The sequence below is a fragment of the Lepisosteus oculatus genome, chromosome 17, assembly GCF_040954835.1.
Source record: "Lepisosteus oculatus isolate fLepOcu1 chromosome 17, fLepOcu1.hap2, whole genome shotgun sequence".
Taxonomy (NCBI): domain Eukaryota; kingdom Metazoa; phylum Chordata; class Actinopteri; order Semionotiformes; family Lepisosteidae; genus Lepisosteus; species Lepisosteus oculatus.
In genome coordinates, this window is record NC_090712.1 from 16,215,104 (window position 1) to 16,235,000 (window position 19,897).

General features: G+C 36.7%; 1 protein-coding gene across 3 annotated transcripts in view; it reads left to right on the forward strand.

The window, feature by feature from the left end:
• The window catches only part of opn3 (opsin 3), a 29,207-nt gene that overhangs the window by 4,512 nt on the left and 4,798 nt on the right, over positions 1-19,897 (forward strand). The window contains exon 1 of one of the 3 annotated variants that reach the window (XM_006638657.3): positions 16,649-17,158. The exons of 1 other annotated variant lie outside the window; for it this stretch is intronic. In XM_006638657.3, coding sequence (XP_006638720.1) covers positions 16,837-17,158 — 322 coding nt within the window. In that variant the 5' untranslated portion in view covers positions 16,649-16,836. Of the gene's footprint in view, positions 1-16,648; positions 17,159-19,897 lie in introns of those variants that run through there. One more of the 3 variants, XM_069180004.1, reaches the window with a different exon arrangement.

Genomic DNA, 19,897 nt, shown 5'->3' on the forward strand with positions numbered 1-19,897 from the left:
GTAGCTAAGGGAGAAAACAGCTCGGGAAAGTAAAGATCTGTTGGATAAGAGTACTGATATTGTGGTGAGAAAGTATGAAGTGAATTACGGCCTAACATACGTTTAACATTACTCATTTTTTTGCAGAATGTAGAGAGAGACGCTATATTGGTTGTACTGAGATTGGCTCCTGCCTTGACTCTACCTCATCAACAAAATAAGAAAGTTTCACCTAAAGAATCAGCATCTTAGATCTTTGAGTCAGGAGTGAGTTATTATTGATAAGAATCACAAACAAGAGAAGGCCGTTCAACCCATCTACAGTAGCTCATCTAGCAAACTTTACTTCATGGAGAGCACCAAGCTGAAGCTGTGAAAATATTATGAAGATTCTTTCAAACCCCTGTAAAGAGAATTTTTAATATACAGTAGCTCTTGAAAAATGTATGAACGAAAAGGGTGCTTTAACTCATTTGCTTTTACACAGCATTTGGTTTTTGTGCTTTTAATAACTATATGTGAGTTCTTTAATCATCCAAAAGAGGAAAATAAATAGTATTTTGTGCTTTGAGGAAACCCAGCTGGCTTAAGCAACTCTGTAAGTATGAACTCAGATCATAATGGTTCTGAAATGTAGCACAGCTTAATTCACACTTTTGCTCTGCTTCCATAATTGCATCAGAGAATCCCTGTAGATCACACGTGCCATTTTCAGAGCATGGCTGTGTGATAAAACAGTCTCAGAAGATGTTATTGCATTACGGTAACCTTTGGACGGAAAACACCGCACCCCTAAAGCCACACTTTCGTAAGGCTTTTAAATGATGATAAACCTTGAAGCTAAGTGCAATGCCACAGCGTCAAGCACTTAAAACATGAATGGCAATGCCCCTCTCTTTATGGTACTGTAGCTGATTACATGTACACACCATCTGAGTTGCTCTCAGCATGTTCTGTTCTTATTGGATTATGTTGAAATTCAGGTTGATTTAAAATGGAAATGTAGCTGCAGGGCTGGCACTGTGGCACAGTGGTTGGCATTGCTGCCTCACAGTGTTGGGGCCCTGGGGTCCTATCTGTGTGGAGTTCTCCCTCTGTACAGTATGTACAGCCTGTGTTTTCATGAGTTTCCTCTGGGTGCTTTGGTTTCCTTCTACAGTGCAAAAACATAATGGTACTGTAGGTCAATTGTCTTCTAGGTAAACTCACCCAAAGTGTGGGGTGAGTGTTTATGTCTGTCTTGCAATGGACTGTTGTCCCATCCAAAGGGTAGCCTGCCTCGCGCCCATTGCTTACTGGAATAGAACACGTTGTTGTACCAGTGGAAACACTAGATCTAGTAGCATGATTGATTAAATAACTGGACAGCACACTCAAACTAGGGGAAAGAAAACACAGTCTTGAGAATCAGATTCATTTCATAGTCACACCAGAATTCCTCAGCAGTACACTTTGCACTTCTATTTAATTTTTATATTCATGCACGCCGACTAGGATAATTACAGCATTTTTTCACTATTTACTTGTTCTATGTATTACTGTACTTCATTCTTATTTTCATAGGTATAAATGAGTTTGCTTGTCTGGATTTATTGAGCAAGCGCAGTAATGGCACTGATGTTTCCATGGCTATCTTTCATTACCATTAATCTTTATTTAGATTCACATCCTTTATTAAGCCATAATGTACTTTTTGGGGGGTCTGTTATCAAAATCCATAATTTATGTGCACCTTCATCAAAAATCCTAATCCTAAAGTCATTAACAGATGTTACATATGCAAATAGTTTTCTGGATTTGTGTGTCTGAAAACCTGAAAATTTTCTCTAACCCAGAGATTGCTTTTAGAGCACCATGATTGCACATTTGTGAAAGCTGGAAGCAAGGCTTGATTTTGATAGCAGGAACTTGTGAGATAAACTTTAACACTTCTCTGCCTTTATTCATGCACATGACAACCCAGGCAGTGGGATATTATCACTTAGGAGGCAAGACATTTAAAATGCTTCTGTAACAAACCTGTCTTCGGCGTCAGGGTTTTGAATTCACAGTGTATATTATCAATATGATGTACCCGAATAGATATTAGATACAGATATAGGTATGAAATAAAAAAAAGTATTGAATATTGGGCCCAACTGATTTTGTAACATCAACCAGGTGCATGTGCTATTTATTACAAAATGATTTATGTATTGACATTTGTCAATGTTTCTGTAAAAACAAACCTCCAGGACAAAAATATTTGGGTTGACAGAGATCATATATCAACAAGTTCTGTAATCACTGCTATTCCATATGAAATGAAGCCCCTATTTTCTTCAAAGAGGCTGATTTGAGTATTTTCATCAATGCTTTACAGGAAAGCACCTACTGTACATAGTATTTTTTGCATGCATTCTTTTTCTCCTTTTAACTGAATGAAAGTAGTAATAGAATATCTATTATCTTCAAAATTACAGAGAAGAAAACCAGTGAAATGTTTATTTTTTTCAAGATTCACATGACACCCCTGGAAGTCCTTTCATTAACTCTAAACAAAGATTTTCATGATGTCTCTAGCTGTGGATGTTCCGGGATGGACTTTAAATCCCTAATCATTCTTCCTTGGCTGTAAATCCCAAATGAAACAAAACCAGTTTTTAATGAGAAGAAAGATAAAAGCAAGCCAACTGACTATCTAAAAGTGAGAAACATAATTTAAATATTGTAGCTAATCCGGGGTAGTGATTTGCCCACAGATACCTGGTATTAGAACAGCTTAGAAGTATTTTCATAAAGACCCAGGGATATGGAAAGTCCCAGCAGGTCATGCTAACAAATACATACAAGGATGTAAAATATTAGTTATCAAAATACAGTCTCAGATAACAACAATAGATTTAAAAAAACAAACACATCAAGTGAAAATTAAAATGACATTATTTAACAACCTAAAGTTTTATTTAGATATTGTTGTATACTTCTACAGCATATTACTGTATATATTATATATACAATTACATTATTTACTGTATATTATTATACACAAATAAACATAATATATATAATATATGGTCAAATATATTATGATTAATTAGTTTATCCAAAACTAGATAAAATTCAAACTGAAGTCTTACTAGTGCATTTTACATTTTACACCCCTTTGAATTCTGTACTTTTAACTATATGTGAAGTAATTTTTAAACATGGTTTCATGTTCAGGTGAAACATTGTGTTTTCTTTCTTCTTTTTTTCAGCATGGAATAAACCTATTACTTGTTCCTTTGAAGATATATATTGTTCTATACTGTATACTGTATTTAATCTGTTCTATTTTTATCCACTTTATTATTAAAGGAAAAAAGTGAGCTACAAAAAATAATGCAATACTCAGGTCTAACAGATGTATTCACTTATTTTAAATATGGATTATAAACTATTACAAACAAAACTAACAGAAAATATGGAGAAAACCCCAGTATCCAATATGATATGTGATGCACTGCCAGATTGACTCCCTGAGCATTAATGCAACTGTAGTATCATTTAATTGCTTATTTGCTTGTTTGAAATGCATTAATTTGTTTGCTATAGCAGACTTCGCAAGTTTACCGCAAAACATTAAACACATTTGTATTGCAGTTAATAATATACATATACCTGATTAGCCTCTGGATACTACTGTGCTTTAGACCACCACACTCATGGAAATACAACTAAAGGTGCTACCCCTAGGCTGGAACAACTGATGATTAGGAGTGTCTTGGTTGTTTAAAGAAAGGAAACAACATCACCCAAGCTAATAAAACTAATTGAAAAAATAAAATTGAAAATGTAATCTCTCTATGATGCATTCAGTTATTAGTTTACTTTGTTAGATTTGTTCATGAACAATGCAATTGCAGTGTATGAACATCAGCAGTTTTCTGCCTTCCTCTGCTATTCCAAAGACTACGAAGTACTATAAGTTAACTCTTTTTGAAAGATTCGGGCTTTTGAAATAAACCAATTTCCTTTTTGTTTACTCTACATCAAGGAAGAATTAAAAGATTCCTGTTCCACAACAATCCAGTTTTCAAATACATCTCTGACCCACTCTACAGCCTTTTCTTAGGGCCAGCCTTTATCTTTGCTGCGAAGGGCATAATCTCTAGAGGGTATTGAAGTATCGTTATAAAGATGTCCTAGAAGCATGAATGGTGTTGAATTCATTGCAGAATTGAGAATGTCTTGGCCTTCCTTCAGTCTTGTTTTAAGTGCTCCAGTGAAATGAAAAAATAGCATCAAGGTTATACAGCTCACTGTGATGATGCACATACTGTATAACAAACATTCAGCCACAGGTCTTCCTTTCTAAGGTTGCACTGTTTAGTACATTTCTCTTTTTACTTGTTACAATGTTAACATACCACAAAATGGGTTTGATAATTGGGCATCATTAAAAGTGGTTATTAAAGGACCTTATGTGACTGCTGTGTGTTGGAACAGCGCCTGTACCCAGTAAGCTGCCCATGTCCGGAGCCTGATGGGGTAAACTCATAGACAGCCATGGAAATTGCTTACAGTGTATAAAGAAGTTTGAAGAAGTTTAATGCCAGTGATAATGAGTGCTTTGGTTAAGTATTGTGCATTATTATCTTTTTTGTTTATGATGAACTCACACGCATTGCAAATATTGTGGTTAGCAGCATGATTGTTGATGTGTGTACTGTATATATTGCTGATTGCACTATGGCTGCCGTGGCATCATCCAGGTGGGGCTGCACATTGGTGGTGGTGGGGGGGAGTCCCCATTACCTGTAAAGCGCTTTGAGTGGAGCGTCCAGAAAAGCGCTATATAAGTGTAAGCAATTCATCAATTAATTAATTAAAACCCATAAAATTGTGTTTTCTCACTGAAAAGAGGATGGGACGATACAATAATGCCTTGTTGGAACAGTAGAGATGGGATTAGTTATTGTTATAACGAATGAGGGTGGTCCTTCTGTGCGCTTACAGAATGAGATGGTCGGCTTTAATAGACAGTAGGTTGGTTCAGAGATACAGTACCAAGTGAAAGGCTCACTTTGATATATAATAAATCTGTCTGCTGCCGTGGAAGCAGAATGACCACAGCTGGAGACCTGCATGAAGACAGTTTGTGTGCTCATTCACATTCAGCAGAAACCTCATGCTGGTTAAAATCGTAGTCTTTTGTAAGTGACAAAGAGAATGCTCTAATGTTTTATTCACCGATCAATATTGTTTTGCCCTTGACAGAACTGATGAAAAACAACATGGGTCTTAACAGATTATGTTATGCTGGCTATCGCCATTGTCCCAACCAAAGCCAGACACTGGAGTGGTGGAAATATAATCATGTGGTAACTCAATAAATACTAGAAAACATTAGATCTCCTATCTTTAATCCATTGTTTTCATTCTGATGGCATGTCTCAGTTTTATTAAACTTGTGAAGCTTCATGATATATAAAACCTGATTACAGTAAATATTGTCCTAACTATACCTTACAAAAATGAAATAATACATGATATTGCCATTTTAATTGTTTTGACAATGTAATTCAATTCAATATATATGTTTATATAAAACTAGTTCCAAAACTAAGCATCCAAGCATAACCTGCCACAGATTTCTTGAATTGCATGTCCAGAGTGTTGACTGAATTTATTCACTGTACATGTGCAATACCTGTTCATTATATAAGATACCATATCAAGCAACTATAAATTCAAAACAATAAAGTCTGTGTCCCTGACTTTCCAATATTAAGCATAATCAAGTGTTTGACATGCTTTCAGCTGAAATGTGCCAACAAGCTTTGTAGATCAGATGTAACAGAAACACCATTTGAGCTCTTTTGAGATGTTTCATTGTCAATTATAACATCAGTGAGAGGGAATGCACGCAACATCCACTTGCAATGACAATTATCAAGCATTTATACAGTACCAGGATTAAGATGCAGAAATTGATTGTTTGGATTATTGAGGTGCATGCATTGTTTAAGGATTGATTCAGCCAGTATAGATTGAATGGTTTTGCTTCACATCTTACTGTATACCTCAACAATATAGCACTTTGCATTCCAAGCAGGAAAGTTTTCAGGACAGTATATACACTTAGCCACATATGCGTTTTTCTGTCATTTCAGTTTGGTATTGTTGGAAATATCTTTGGTTGGAGAATGTGATTTATGTTTTGACTTATTAGCTGGTATATACTGTCACTGTTATCTATAAATCAAGGTCATCAATAAAAATGGTTTATATTACTATGGTCCTTGAATTATGGACTTCCAACAAATGGAAGTTTAATGAACTATGTGGGATGTAATGTTGGCAGCATTACTGCATCATTGTGGGGCACTGTGACATCTAATAAGTAAAATCATAAATCACCCCCAAACACTCTAATACATCGTGATGCAAACAATAGATCCTGTATGTTTAAAAGCAAGTAGAATGATTCTCTGAGATAGGGTTTAGTAATAGACACATCCTTCAGGAAATCTTTTCCAGAGAAGAAAAAAAAATAGTCAGTCATGAAACTGGCAAGGAAGCAGGTCCACATCAAAGTCAGAATAGTTTTTGTACTTCAATATATGGATCAGTGGATCAGAATCCTATAACCTCCCTCTAATTATCTTACTGGCACCTAATGAGGTTAGTAGAATTCAAAATCTTAGATTTCAGCTACTGATGCTGCTTATGAATTAAACATTAGTTTTCTGCATTCCACTGTCCTCGTTTCATTTTCGAATCAGCAGGACTGCAGTCAGAAATAATAATAGGGTTAATGAAACCATAAACAGGAAACCCAAAGGTACTGTTATGTAGTTATGTAAGTGACTTTGAAGTCAAATGTAGAGCACAGCATTCAACACATGCGAGTCCGAAAGGGGTACTTTGTAACCGAAAGCTTTAAGACATACAGTATTAATAAGATATACAGTATTAATAAGACATATTATGGTGTCGTTAGACAAAGTCAGGCTTTCCCTCTGTGTTCCTTATTGCTCAGAAAGTAAATACGGATTTCTGGACATCATGATATGTACCAACTCCCAGAAGCTTCATCTAACCAGGAATGAGGAAGATTGTATGTTTATTGGTCAGGACGAGACTTACACAAATCCAGTCCTCAGTTTCTCTTTTTATTGTAGTCTGTAAATCGAATGTGTAAAACTTTGAGGTTTCCGTCTCATTTTTCACTTGATGTTCTTAATTCTCAATTATTTAATTGGAGCAAATATTTGCCTTTTTGGTCCAGTTAAGGTCTATTCCCTGGCCTTCCGTTGTCAGTAATGGAATCCTGCTTGACTGCAGGACACAGGGCTTGGGGCACACATGATCTAAATCCACTGCCTGTGTTTGAAACAGAGCTTAAAATCTTGACTGCTCTTGATCATATAACACAGGCCCTTAAATGTATTTATTTTAAGTTCAATACCTCAAAGGGGGATGAATGGAGAAAATGTGTCAGAGCTTCAGAAGTCAGAGGTAATGTTCGCATCTTGCTTTGTCAGCCAACACACATGCATCAGTTTAATTGCAGTTTTGTCAATTATATTATAAGAAAATTCAGAACAACTTGAGCCATAGTCTTGTTGGACGTTTGCCTCATTCCAGAACAATCTGTGATTATTTGTTTTAGAATATGTACAGTATATAATATACTTACGACAATAAATTATTAATATATTTTTATTTTTTAAATTAATTATTAATAATTGATATGAATTAACTTGTAAAATCTGGGTATGTACAGTATCTCACATCACAGTAGAAACACATTTAACAGCAACACTTGTGCTTCTCAAATTTAAGGTTTGTGTAATCAAAATATTAATGTGGGGGATACAGAATGTGTAAATGTGAGTAATAGGCCTTGGACCATTTGCAGTAGTGGAGAAATTTAATAATACCTGATTCTAATAGAGAATGTTGGTCATTTACGTGCATGCCTTTTTTAAAGGCTAATCCCCTGATGGCCCATGAATGACAGCAAACCTAAAACTGGAGCAAGAGCCTGATGATTGATGGTTCTATAGACTGTTATTATTAACAGCTGATGGGAACCAGAAACAAATTATAACAAAATAAAACAGCTTGTGGATTTGGTACGTATGCTGTCAGAGAAGATAGATTGAGGGTCTGATTTCTATGATAAAGACTTTTATACATGAAATACAGAGTTGTGCCAGGCATGGAAAATAAGTTGTACTTCTGTGAGCACTGTTTCCCCTTGACCCTGCCTGTTTAAACAGTTCGCATAGCCCAAGAGCCCCTCACAGTGTCACAGTAGAGCTTTGTTCAGTAATTTGAGATTTTCTGTGCACACAAAACCTCTGTCAAAATCAACACATCCGAGAATTTGTGTTACTATTACACTCAGACATCAGACTGAATATTTCAAAAATATGTAGCAGCTGAAATAATCATAACCCTCACCATCTAATTAAATAAGATAGGGTATTATATATACCTTATTATATAGTACCTTTCACACAGAAGCCTCCAATAGAAAATGAAATATTAAATTTAAGTTCAAATTTAAATATGATGAAAGTCAGTAATGCCAAACCCATTGGATGTCCTTCGGATTTTAAATGATTGTGTCAATTGCACAGATGTCACTGGTGTTACTGAAACATCTAATCTAAATGAAATCTGTGTGCCGCAGCTCTAATCTGCATCAACATGTATGCTAGCAGTCTTCCACTCTCGCTAAGCCTGATCTTTCTGACAGTATGGTGAAATCCCTCTTAACCTCAGCAAACACTTTCTTCTCTCCTATTGATTTGTTTTTTGGTCTGCTGCACACTCCCCTAGAGAATTAAAACACATCCCTCTTGTCCTGCCCGACTGCAGGACCATGCTCACACACTACGGTCTGTATTGTATAGTCCCATTTAGGTCACAGATGACAATAGGGACCTACCTTACTCTGTCTTGACTTTCCAATTAGTTTTGTATCATTAGCATCATAAATTATTCAGCAGAATGCTCCTGAGCTTTTTTGCAAAAACATGAAATGTGCTATGTGCGACAAAATGCCTAGAAAAATACCAGCTTGCCACCATAGAAAACCTACAAAGAAAACAGCAGCTGCGATAACTAAAATAATTACCTTTTTTGGAAGATTTACCAAAGAATGGATTACTTGAATTTAATTTGGACAACAATCTTCTGATAAACAAAATGTATAATTAATCACTGGGAGGTTAAATTTACAGTGGTAATTAAAGATTGACTAATTTTCAAGCTGTGTAGCAGGGCCCCGGTACATTACAGCAACCATAACTTTTTTTTTATTAATCAGGTAGACAGATTTATAATCTAACTTCTGTCTAGGTTCTTCACTACAACCACCCGTCCTGCTCCACCCTGGCCCCTGCATTGCCCACGTTTTTCATGCATTGTCTTAGGCTGGGGTGCCAGGGTACCTGCTGGCACAAGCTCTGTCATATTCACTCCTGACCGTGCAGCTGAGTCTGTTTTACAATCTTCTTTTTTACCAAGTCCTCGGTTTTTACACCTAGGCAGTGGTTCCAGGCAGCCTCACACCAGATTTCAGCGAAGACAATTCAGCACTCGACCTGGGCAGCATCTTCTAGCTGGTGCTCTGCCTACTGGAACTGCTGCAGTATTGAGCTATGCAGTAAAGTACTGGAGGTGGCATGGTGTGCCATATCAGCAATGCTTTGGAGCTTCTCAACAAACTCCTGCTGGGCTCATGATCTCCACTTTCAGCTGCAGCTGTTTCTCCTGTTACAGCCAGAGTGCTCTTTCCCAGCCACTGCCACAACCTCTTCAGCTGGGAGCCCAGTCTTTGTCTGCTAGTGCTTCTCTCATTGCCCCACTATTGATTCATCGCTCCATCCTGAAGTCCTAGGTAATTCTGAAGAATAATTTATATCTGACTGAAAAAAAGACCATTCTTTGGCTGAAGACGCTATTCATACATCTACTACCCTAAAATCATAAATACAATTTCTCAATACTCTAGATACCAGGGAGTATGACTCTATGATTCATGACAGAATCATAAAAGACACACCAGTTATTGTTTCCTTTCAGAGGTCTGAATGCACCATGTGCCCACACCACAGGTGACTTTAAACTTTGCAAAGTGTGTGAGAAAATAAAAGTCTGAATTCATGCATTACTACAGGAGACTGCATGGGAAGGCAACATTAAATAATAGGAAACACTTTAGACATACTTGGCATTTCGGTCCCCAGTTATTCATTTGTTTTTCACTGCTTGTGAGAGACAAAGGGTATAATTATTTAAAACAGGAACAAATGTAGCAAAAAATAAAAAATAAGAAAATAACAAGTGAACCATAGGAGTCCATTCAAGCTCTTTGATGTGGTAAATGTGTTGGTTTCATTGATAAACCTAGCTGCCATACAATACAATACTGCTTTATGTAAGATGCTACAACTCCAGGCATTAGGATAGGAAGTGCTACCCTCTGGAGATTGTGCCTTAAAGGAATTGCAGCTTTGGAAACTGCAAGACTACGATGCCAGTCAACTCAGAATTACTTGAAAAGTATTCTGGCTGGGACTGAGACATAGTCTTTGAAGAATGATTCACTCAGAATTTAATGAGCATTTCAGAGGCAGATCAAGGCATTGCGGAGATTTAGAATATAGGAAAGTGGGTCAGTACAGTGCCAGGAAAACAACAGGAAAACGTTAAATAAGCATGATAGGTGTTAAAGTGAATAATCCCTCATAAAAATGAGGAGGTTTTCGTTTTCAAATACATGCATGTGTTTGGCATTCTCTAAAAATGAGAACACAGTGAATGAGAAAACTGTGGCTTGTCTGTAGGACAATAAAAAATACTGAAACAGTTAGAGAGGCCATTCAGCTAATATTATTATAATATTCAGCTAAGATGGTAGATAGCAGTAAAATAATCATATCCAGCTGCTTCTTGAACAATTCAGGGTATAACCTTTAACAATATAGTTGACTAGCTTGTTACATATTCCCACTAACTGGGAGTTTTATATAACTTTTATATACCTTCACAGATCATAAAGTAATGGCTAGGGCTCTAAATCCTCACGGGAATGTGAGTTGATTGTAGATGCAGCTATTGAACCCTAGAGTAAGGTGCTTCATCCCAAGTGCCCCAATGTACCAAGCTGTATATATGGGCGCAAGCATTGCAGGGGTAAACCTGTGATTGTCATCACAAAAAATTCTAGGGGGAAGTCACTTACTTTCAGCCATCTTAAGACTGAGGGACATGGGGTGATAACCCTGTTGGTTTGAGTATGGAATATACAGGTATTCTTAGATGAAAAACCAGTGGAGTATAATTTTTCACTACTAATGTAATTTTTCTTCTACGCATTTGAATGAAAGGAATATAGCCAAGCCATCAATTAACAACACAATTGAATGCTTCACAATAGCTGTCTTCAATCAAACTCCCCTGTTTGGGATACTATTGATACTATACTGTAGGTAGATAGGTATGCAGAAAACAAGACTGATATGTTTTCTCTTTTTGAAATCATAACATACAGTAAGCACATTAAAAAGCAAGAAGAGTTAAAAAAGATGAAAGGGAATGTTTTCCATTTTACTCATCATGAGGTCTACCCACTGTGTGAATTAGTTGTGTCTTTGACAGAACAAACTGCTGTACCAAGATAAGGCTACCTATGCATAATTTATAGCCCTGGTTTTAACAGGGTTTAGTATGTAGAAGTTAAGGTTTTCATTTTATCTGAAAATTAGAATGAATGGATTGGAGTCCAAAGCCAAATCAAGGTTCTATAACATAAACTTTCACACAAGATTAAACTAAACAACAGTTGTAACTATAAATGTAAATAATTTATAATTGGGATTCCTTTGGCAATGATAAATTTTCACTTATTCCACGACCCAGAGATTTTCTCTGGCTTCTCCCATAGTCATAAACAAGACATACTGATTTGGTTTTTGGAAAAATTGTCTCTGATGTGAGTGTGTGTCTGTGTCTTTGTATGCCCTGTGATGGACTGTCTTCCTGTCCTGGGTGTACCCTGCCTTGCGCCCATAGCTCACCAGTGAAGACACTATCTCCCCCACGACACTGTATTAGATAAAGGAGTTAGAAAATGGATGGATGACCCACAGATAATATAAACTGGATGTTTCAAACACTGTATGTGAATATAGTCACATCTTTTGCTGTTTACTAATATTCAGTAACTAAACATTAATGTATCTTATTGATTTAAAATAAGCATGTACTGTATTATTTGGATTCATCTTTGACAAGCATTACAGAATGTAGAGTTCTTTCACTTTGCAGAGCAAAGTGCTGTAATGAAGACAAACCTCAACCTTCATTATTTCAGGCAATTACAGTACCTTGATCAATTACTCACTTGATTAAGAAATAGATTTAGTTACTTAGCACTGGTGTCATACAGGATTTCATTGTAGCTGTATGCAAGTGAAAGGAAGATTTGAAGAGAGCACAACACAGCCTGTTGAATAGAAACCTAAAACTGGATTATAATTAGTTTTTAAAGTATTGATACTTTGTTCCAAATTACCTTTACATATAAGACAGTTCTAGTTAGTTTTCACTGTATAGTTTTATAAAAGCTTTAATGCAGGAGAAGAAATTATTTATTTGATTCAACCCATGTAAATATGAGCAGAATGTTAAAGACTAAATCTAAAAAAATCTTATTTATTTGTATTGACCTACTTCTTTAGGCAATGACTGCAACATCCATAAGCACAAGCCCACTTTCTGTGACTATCTGAATTTTCATTATAAGGAGGAAAGGATTTAATTATTCAGAATATATTCTGTTTAAATGTCTTATGTAGGTTTGAAGATGTAGAAGCATGGATATCATATGAAACTCACACTGCAAATCAAGCGAAATCAATCACAGTATGTAATATTTGAAAATGTATATTTCAGGTAAAAATGTTTGTTTACAGATATGAATGTTGTTATTAAACTTATACTGCACTCAACAGATCGAAATAAAAAAAGAACATCCAGTTTCTGGTATCTACAGTGCTTAAACATTTTATTTCTTAATCTGATGTAGTAGATATTGGATGTGTGTTTAATCTCTCAACCACAGAACTTCCTTTTTTCTACCAAATATAAATCATATACATATTATTAGAATTCAGTATATATTTTTGCCTGTCAAGCTCTGTTTTACCCATTACACAATGTTTCCTTCCCATGATGGTATTATGAAGTCTTGTCTGTTCAAGTTTGAATGTTCCTTCTTTTAGACCGTCACAATAAGATGCAACACATCTAAACAGATAGCAAAATAGGATCATTAGTCATTCCTATCACAGGCCAAAAGCAATGGCGAAGAGAAAACAGTGTCTTCGATGAACAAAGGACATTAGAACTATTAAGAGAATAAAGAGCAAGAAGAAAAAATCGAAACCAGATCCTTAACTTGCCCTTTTTGGTCTCATCCGGCTTTACCTACAAACTTATCCAGTGATATACTGTGTGTTGATTCAGTCAGGATCCCTCATGGGCTCTGAGTACATATTGCTCCACTTCCTAGACAGCAGGAAACTCCGCTACATCAGGAAACATTGTCTAGGATTCGGGGGTTTGGGTAATAACCAGTTCTGTAACATGCTCTGTGCCCCTGATCCTTGTTATTCATAGACATAAAAGGGAAATGTTGCAGAGGCAGCTTGAAACATGTTTTTCAGACATTCCTTGCTTTTAAGAAGGCCCTTTAGTTTCGCTTCCTCTTTCCTCGTTCTGACATGTGCTGGGCTCCTTTCCAGGTTTCTTCCTCTTCTTGTTTCTGTCAAGGGTCGCAATTTCCAAGGAGCGGATATCAATATTGCATTTCTTCATGTTTACCTGTACTGATATATTGAAAAACTTCTTCTGTCCTCCTGTTGTGCAAATGCCATGGCCAAGATGGAAGAAGAGAAACTCCTTCGAGAGCCTTCACATCCAGGAGGTGTCACGATTGTAATCCATCCTCTTATGGGTGCTCTGACCCTTTCGCATTTAAGTTGATTACGTGCACCTGCCCCCTGTTTGTCCGTCTTTATTTAAGGCTGGCGCTCCCACTATTACTGGCTCAGCATTGGGAGATGGACTGTCTGAAACTGTTTGCCCTTGCCAGGCCCCAGAGCACAGTCATCACGCCCCCCTGTCAGTCTACCCGTCCAATCGTGCTGTACCTTCCCCTGAAGTCCTTCTCCACTTCCTTCCGGATTATACCGTCTGCACAGGGTGCTGAACTATGCTTCGCGGGAGCCAGGACTGGCTCCTGTTACAGCCTATTAGAACTAATGGCTGTTGATCACAGTTTCAATCCAGTGACACAGCAGTAGAAATAGGTACAGTCTAAATCAGGAATGGAAACACAACGTTTCGGCTGTGGAGCCTTCTTCAGGTGTGTTGTCACCCGAAACATTGTGTTTCCTTTCTTCTCTTCTCAGCAGGGAATAAACCTTTACTTGTTCCTTTGCAGCCTACGCATGCTGACGCAGCTGCCCACCTGAACTACATTCTAAATCATGTGAATCCCTGAAACATTCAGTAATTTAATCCCTAGGCTTTATAACACTACTAGACAGTATAACTACATTATTTAACTGATAATGTAATGTTGACATTAATAAAAATTAATCTAATCGTTATTTGCTCTAGTCTTTTTAAATTATATTGTAGAGAAAATGAAAGTAATTGTCTGATTATGATGGCATTGACTTCACCATGGTTTTTCATGAAAGTGTAAACAACTGAGAGACTACCATTTTATTTTCATCATCTAATTTAATTCCCTATCTTAGATATCTAATTTGAAGGATCAACAGTTTTCAGGGAGATATGTAATTAATGACATGTGTGAATTACAGCATTAAGTACAGTAATAAAATATTATTTCCTGTTTTAAAGGTAGGCGTAATTTCAGCGTGTGGCAGTTTTCAACTTGCCAGGGGAGTCATTGCAAATTTAGGTCAAGCGTCACGTTTTTGCTCAGAATATGTGAATAAACAACACTGTCTGAAGGCAAACAATGGAAGTGGAACTAAAGGTTTTTGGGCCCATCCTTACTGTTTTGAATCTCATTGGTTTAGTCACAATGAGCTCTGAAGAGCTGTGTGTGGTACAGAACAAGGACATAATTCTTCATTCCTTTCTTTTTACATAGCACGAATATAAGAATCAATGGTGATATTTTTTTTTTTACCATACACTAGCCCTGCAAAACAAGAAACCTTCTAAATGCCTAATCAGAAACCTTCGTGAGTTTCAGGACTGACAGCATTTGCAAATTGACAGTTATTTGCACATTGTAATGAAAGTGACCTTTCTCCATTTACAGTGAATCACTCCTGTCATATATATACGCACACTGAAGGCGCCATGAGCTGAACATTAAAATGGATGAGGTTTTGTTTCTGCTATGTGGAGTATGTAGACTGTACAGCCTGGATCTGGAAGAATCTCACCATATGAAAAATTGGAGCTATCACGGCCATATGTGAGCAGAAACACTTTAATATGTTCTATACAAAGTGTGAGTTCACTGTGATCAGTAAATATCCTCAATAACAATAATAATCGAAAGGTTATTGATAGGGCTTTTCAGATTGCATACAAAACCAAACATCTGAGAACCATAAACTTATTTTCAGCATTCATCAATAACAAAGACAATTATTCACTTAAGAGTCAGTGTATTGAAATTACTTTGTAAATTGAGTATTAGCCCTGATTTTTGAAACTATACTGGATTGTTGGCAATCACAGATTGACAAAAAAACAAACAAAACAAATGTGATTGATTTTAGAAACACCATAGATACTGCAGCTAAGCATTCTCAGCATTGTCATTTTTCAGTATTTTTTGAAATCTATACAGCTAGTAAACGTCTTAAGTAGCTTAGAAGTAGTTACAAAAAGAGAGACCGAAACAGAACAAGTACCTGAAGGTACTGAGTACTTTCCTTTGAAGACTGATATAAAATGTGACTCCAGGAAATATGTCTTCTTTTAGTGTAAAACTACTATTTCCTGGGATGTAAAAAGTCTTTAGAAAAGTCTTGTGCCTTCAGTAATTTAAAATTAAATATATCGTGTACTGTATGTATTGGTACATATACTTTTCAAAACAATCAGTTCCCTTCTAAAAATATAGAGAAGGGTCTTGACTAAACCGGATTCGCAAAGCAACGTGTCAGTGCAAAGAAAAAATTTACTGTACGTAGCGCTTCATAAAGAACTGTATTTGAAAAAGTGCGTTATTTTCAGTCTAAGACCTAGTCTGTGACTGTCGGCAGTTAGTTTAACCTACTGTATGCCATTAAGAAAAGTTCACCAAGAATTTTGTGGGAAGTCTAGTTTCTTTACAGAAATTTTAATAAGAATGATCATTCTTTACTATTTCGTTAGGGTGTTGTAAAAATACCAAAGTATAGATATCACATTTATTCATGTTTTCATACTACTTTGCTAGACAAATAGCAAAATCGTTCAAGGCATAACCGAAACCAGACAACATTTTAAATGTTAGCCTATTAATATGCGTTAATTCTAGGCTACTGTGAGTGAAAATCCTGTACATCAGTAACCCGCTACCCCTGAGACTGTCATTTACTTCATGTGACACGTGACAGCTACGTGAAGAATTTGAAAGGGATGACATACTAAACCCCTCACCCCTTCTCTGTAAAACTGTGCTAATTTCTTCATGCAGAAGACGCAAGGTTTAATCGGATTAAGGAGAGAAGGTATTGAAGGACCGGTCCGAAAATCACGGCCACGCTTACCCGCAAGAGGAGAGATGTTTTACTTTAACAAAAAGACGTTAAACCTGGAGTTTTTCAAGCAATGAATCCTGCAAATGAAACCGTGACCGATACAGGCACGGTGGAAGAATACCTGTTTAGCAATGGTACCTACAAACTTCTCGCATTCACGGTTGGAACTATTGCTGTTCTGGGATTCTGCAACAATATAATTGTTTTAGTGCTCTACTACAGATTTAAGAGACTACGAACGCCTACCAACCTGTTCTTGCTTAATATAAGCGTAAGCGACTTACTGGTTTCACTTTTCGGAGTGAACTTTACATTTGTGTCCTGCGTTAAGGGACACTGGATATGGGATTCGGCAACGTGCGTGTGGGACGGGTTCAGCAACAGTTTATTCGGTCAGTAGACTTTATTACAATTCGCTAATGTTATGTTTCACGTTGACGTCGTTCTAAAAACAATTGAGCCTTTGCGGTTAATTGATTTAACCGGTGACAATTAATCACCGCTACTGGCTAAATTGATGGTTGACCTCATAGCTAAGCAGTTTTACAGCAGGTTTATGAAAACTGATGTAACAGATTAGCAGATTATGATGTTTCAACAAAGAAGAGGGCAGAGGTTCAGCAACCTAACGCGGGGAAAATAAAGTATACGGCTGTGATAATGTCTTCTTAAAGTTCATTTAATAATCACCACAGGTAGCAAACACCTAAAAAATACTATTGGTAAACGGCTGCTTAAACAATTGAGTATGGTGAACAAAAATATTTAAGACAATTTGAATAGCAGCGCTAAAGAAGATAAAACACGACAGATATCTGCAATGGCAAAGAATTATGTGCATTACACCGTGCAAAAGAAAAAATAAGGTATTAAAACGAATCTTATGACTATATCTACTACAAAGTATAATCTTTTAGTATTCTTTTTCAGTAAATACTGGCTGTAACTACAGTACAGTATGTCAAACTGTATTACTGGAGCAAACGTAATACATCGCATTTGCAAAACGACGCGCAATTCGCAGTCAAATCATACTGTACTGTGTATATATTATCAATTAAAGCGACAAGGAGTAATAGCTAAGCTTCTTTTTACTCTTCACAGTGGAATTAATCACTGCTTGTTTAGCTACGTTGTTTAAAACGTCCAATTATTACTAAATTTAAGCAACACTATCTGAATTGATATGCATAGTGAATAACCTTACACTTAGAAGGACCTGTACTACTGTATGTAGGCAGATTTCATAAATATTTCCTCTTTGTATGCATTACATGCCGCATTTTATATTAATCTTTTCCACGTGTACCAATACTGTATACGGTATATATAATCTGCCTTTCATTTTAAAGCACTCCAGGTGCTACAATTAATTATTTTACCAAAACAGTACCAGATTTGACCTTGAATAATTTATCCCTGTTTGTGCAATGGGTTTGCTTCGTGTTCAGAGTTTAATCCCATAGGCTTGTTCCCTATGTTTCCAGTGAAGCCCCCAGGTCACCATGTTCTTCACCTGCAATCAGCCGATCTCTGATTATGGCAGGAAGAAAATGTAGTATTGTAATTAGCATTGCCACCCCCAAAGATGTGTACCTTTGTGACCAATCCTGACTGAAAAACAGTAAGAGGAATGCTTTCATTAAAGAAAGTCAGATTTCCCGGTCTTCCAGAACTTGATTTTTTATCAAGATGTTCTTCCATGTGTTGGTCATGGGGATTCAGATCATTGTGTGCAGTGTTCAGATGATGGATTTACAAGGGGTTTTCAAGAAGTGTTGCTTCGCAGGGTATAGAAACAAGATAATTTCTCAGCTTCATGTAATCACCTTTCATCTCAAAACACTTAGCTCTTTTTGTCCTTCAAGCTCATAATTTTACAGTAATAGAACTCTTCTGTGTGCTCCTTTTAGCCACTGCTCAATGGCACACTTCCAAGTAATTATCATCTTGAAACCATATTGCTGCACCATGGAGTGTAGGCTTCAAATATTAAGGCATTAATGGCTCAAGGCTGAGTCATGATTGCAGGCAGACGATTCAACTGTCCAAACCGTTGGTGAACAGTAGTGCATGTAGCCCTGACCTTGTGAACTGGTAGGTTGTCATGCAGGATTAGAACATCATGTATCAGCATTTAATGCTGTTAATGAGGCCAGTAAGTATGCATGATATAGACCAGTGTCTAACTGAGTACCATTACTCTATCTGAATTCCATAAGCATGCCAGTCATGATACTGGCTGATGTTCCTTCAATGAAAGGTGAAGTTTTGTCAAGTGCATTAATGTGGTCTTAGTGCATGTTTCTCACCTGTGAACCCTCGATTCGTCATGGATAACCAGATGAGAGTAAAGGTTCTGTTGTTTAGATCACTGTTTAGGAGCTCAGTAAGCTTTCTGTAGACACCACTGTCTGATGGTGACCTTAATAGATGAAATTCCAAGATCCCAGTTGTCAGGCACATTTAAACTCCTCTGGAAGTGGCGAAGGATAAAGGCTCTTACATTTCCAAGAAAGAAATAATTCTGCAAGTCTGGCAATTAGACATTAACATGCTTTCTGTGGTAGAGATTGTTTCTAATGTCTGGCACCAAATAAGGTCTGAGTAATGTCTGAGGATCATCCTGCACAGGGACTGTATATCCATGAATTTACTTTGCATTCTGACAAAAACTGTCCTATCACTTAACAATAAAACTGAAATCATAGAATGCATTTCGTTTTCTTCATTGTGTTAAGCTGACAAACTACAAGTGTTTCTGCACTGAAAGCTATGAAAGGTGATGACACTTGATACAGTACATTCACTCATGCATATGAAATAGTCTTTTGCAACAATGGGACAATAAAACACAAGTTTTACAAGAAGGAACAAGATATTTTAGTGATGGGAGGACCAATATTAAACATACAGTATAAAGATTTTCTGTTAATATAGTAAAATGCTCAACACTCGTTAGTGTTATGTGCAAAGGTGTACCGTGAAGAGTTCACTGGTGATGCTTAACACGTATTGTGCTTAATGCAACTGGAATTCTTCATTACTCCTTTTTACTGAGGCCTAAAAAAGGTCATATTTTCCTGGTGTGAATACATATCATTGATCTGTGTTACATCATGTAACATTTT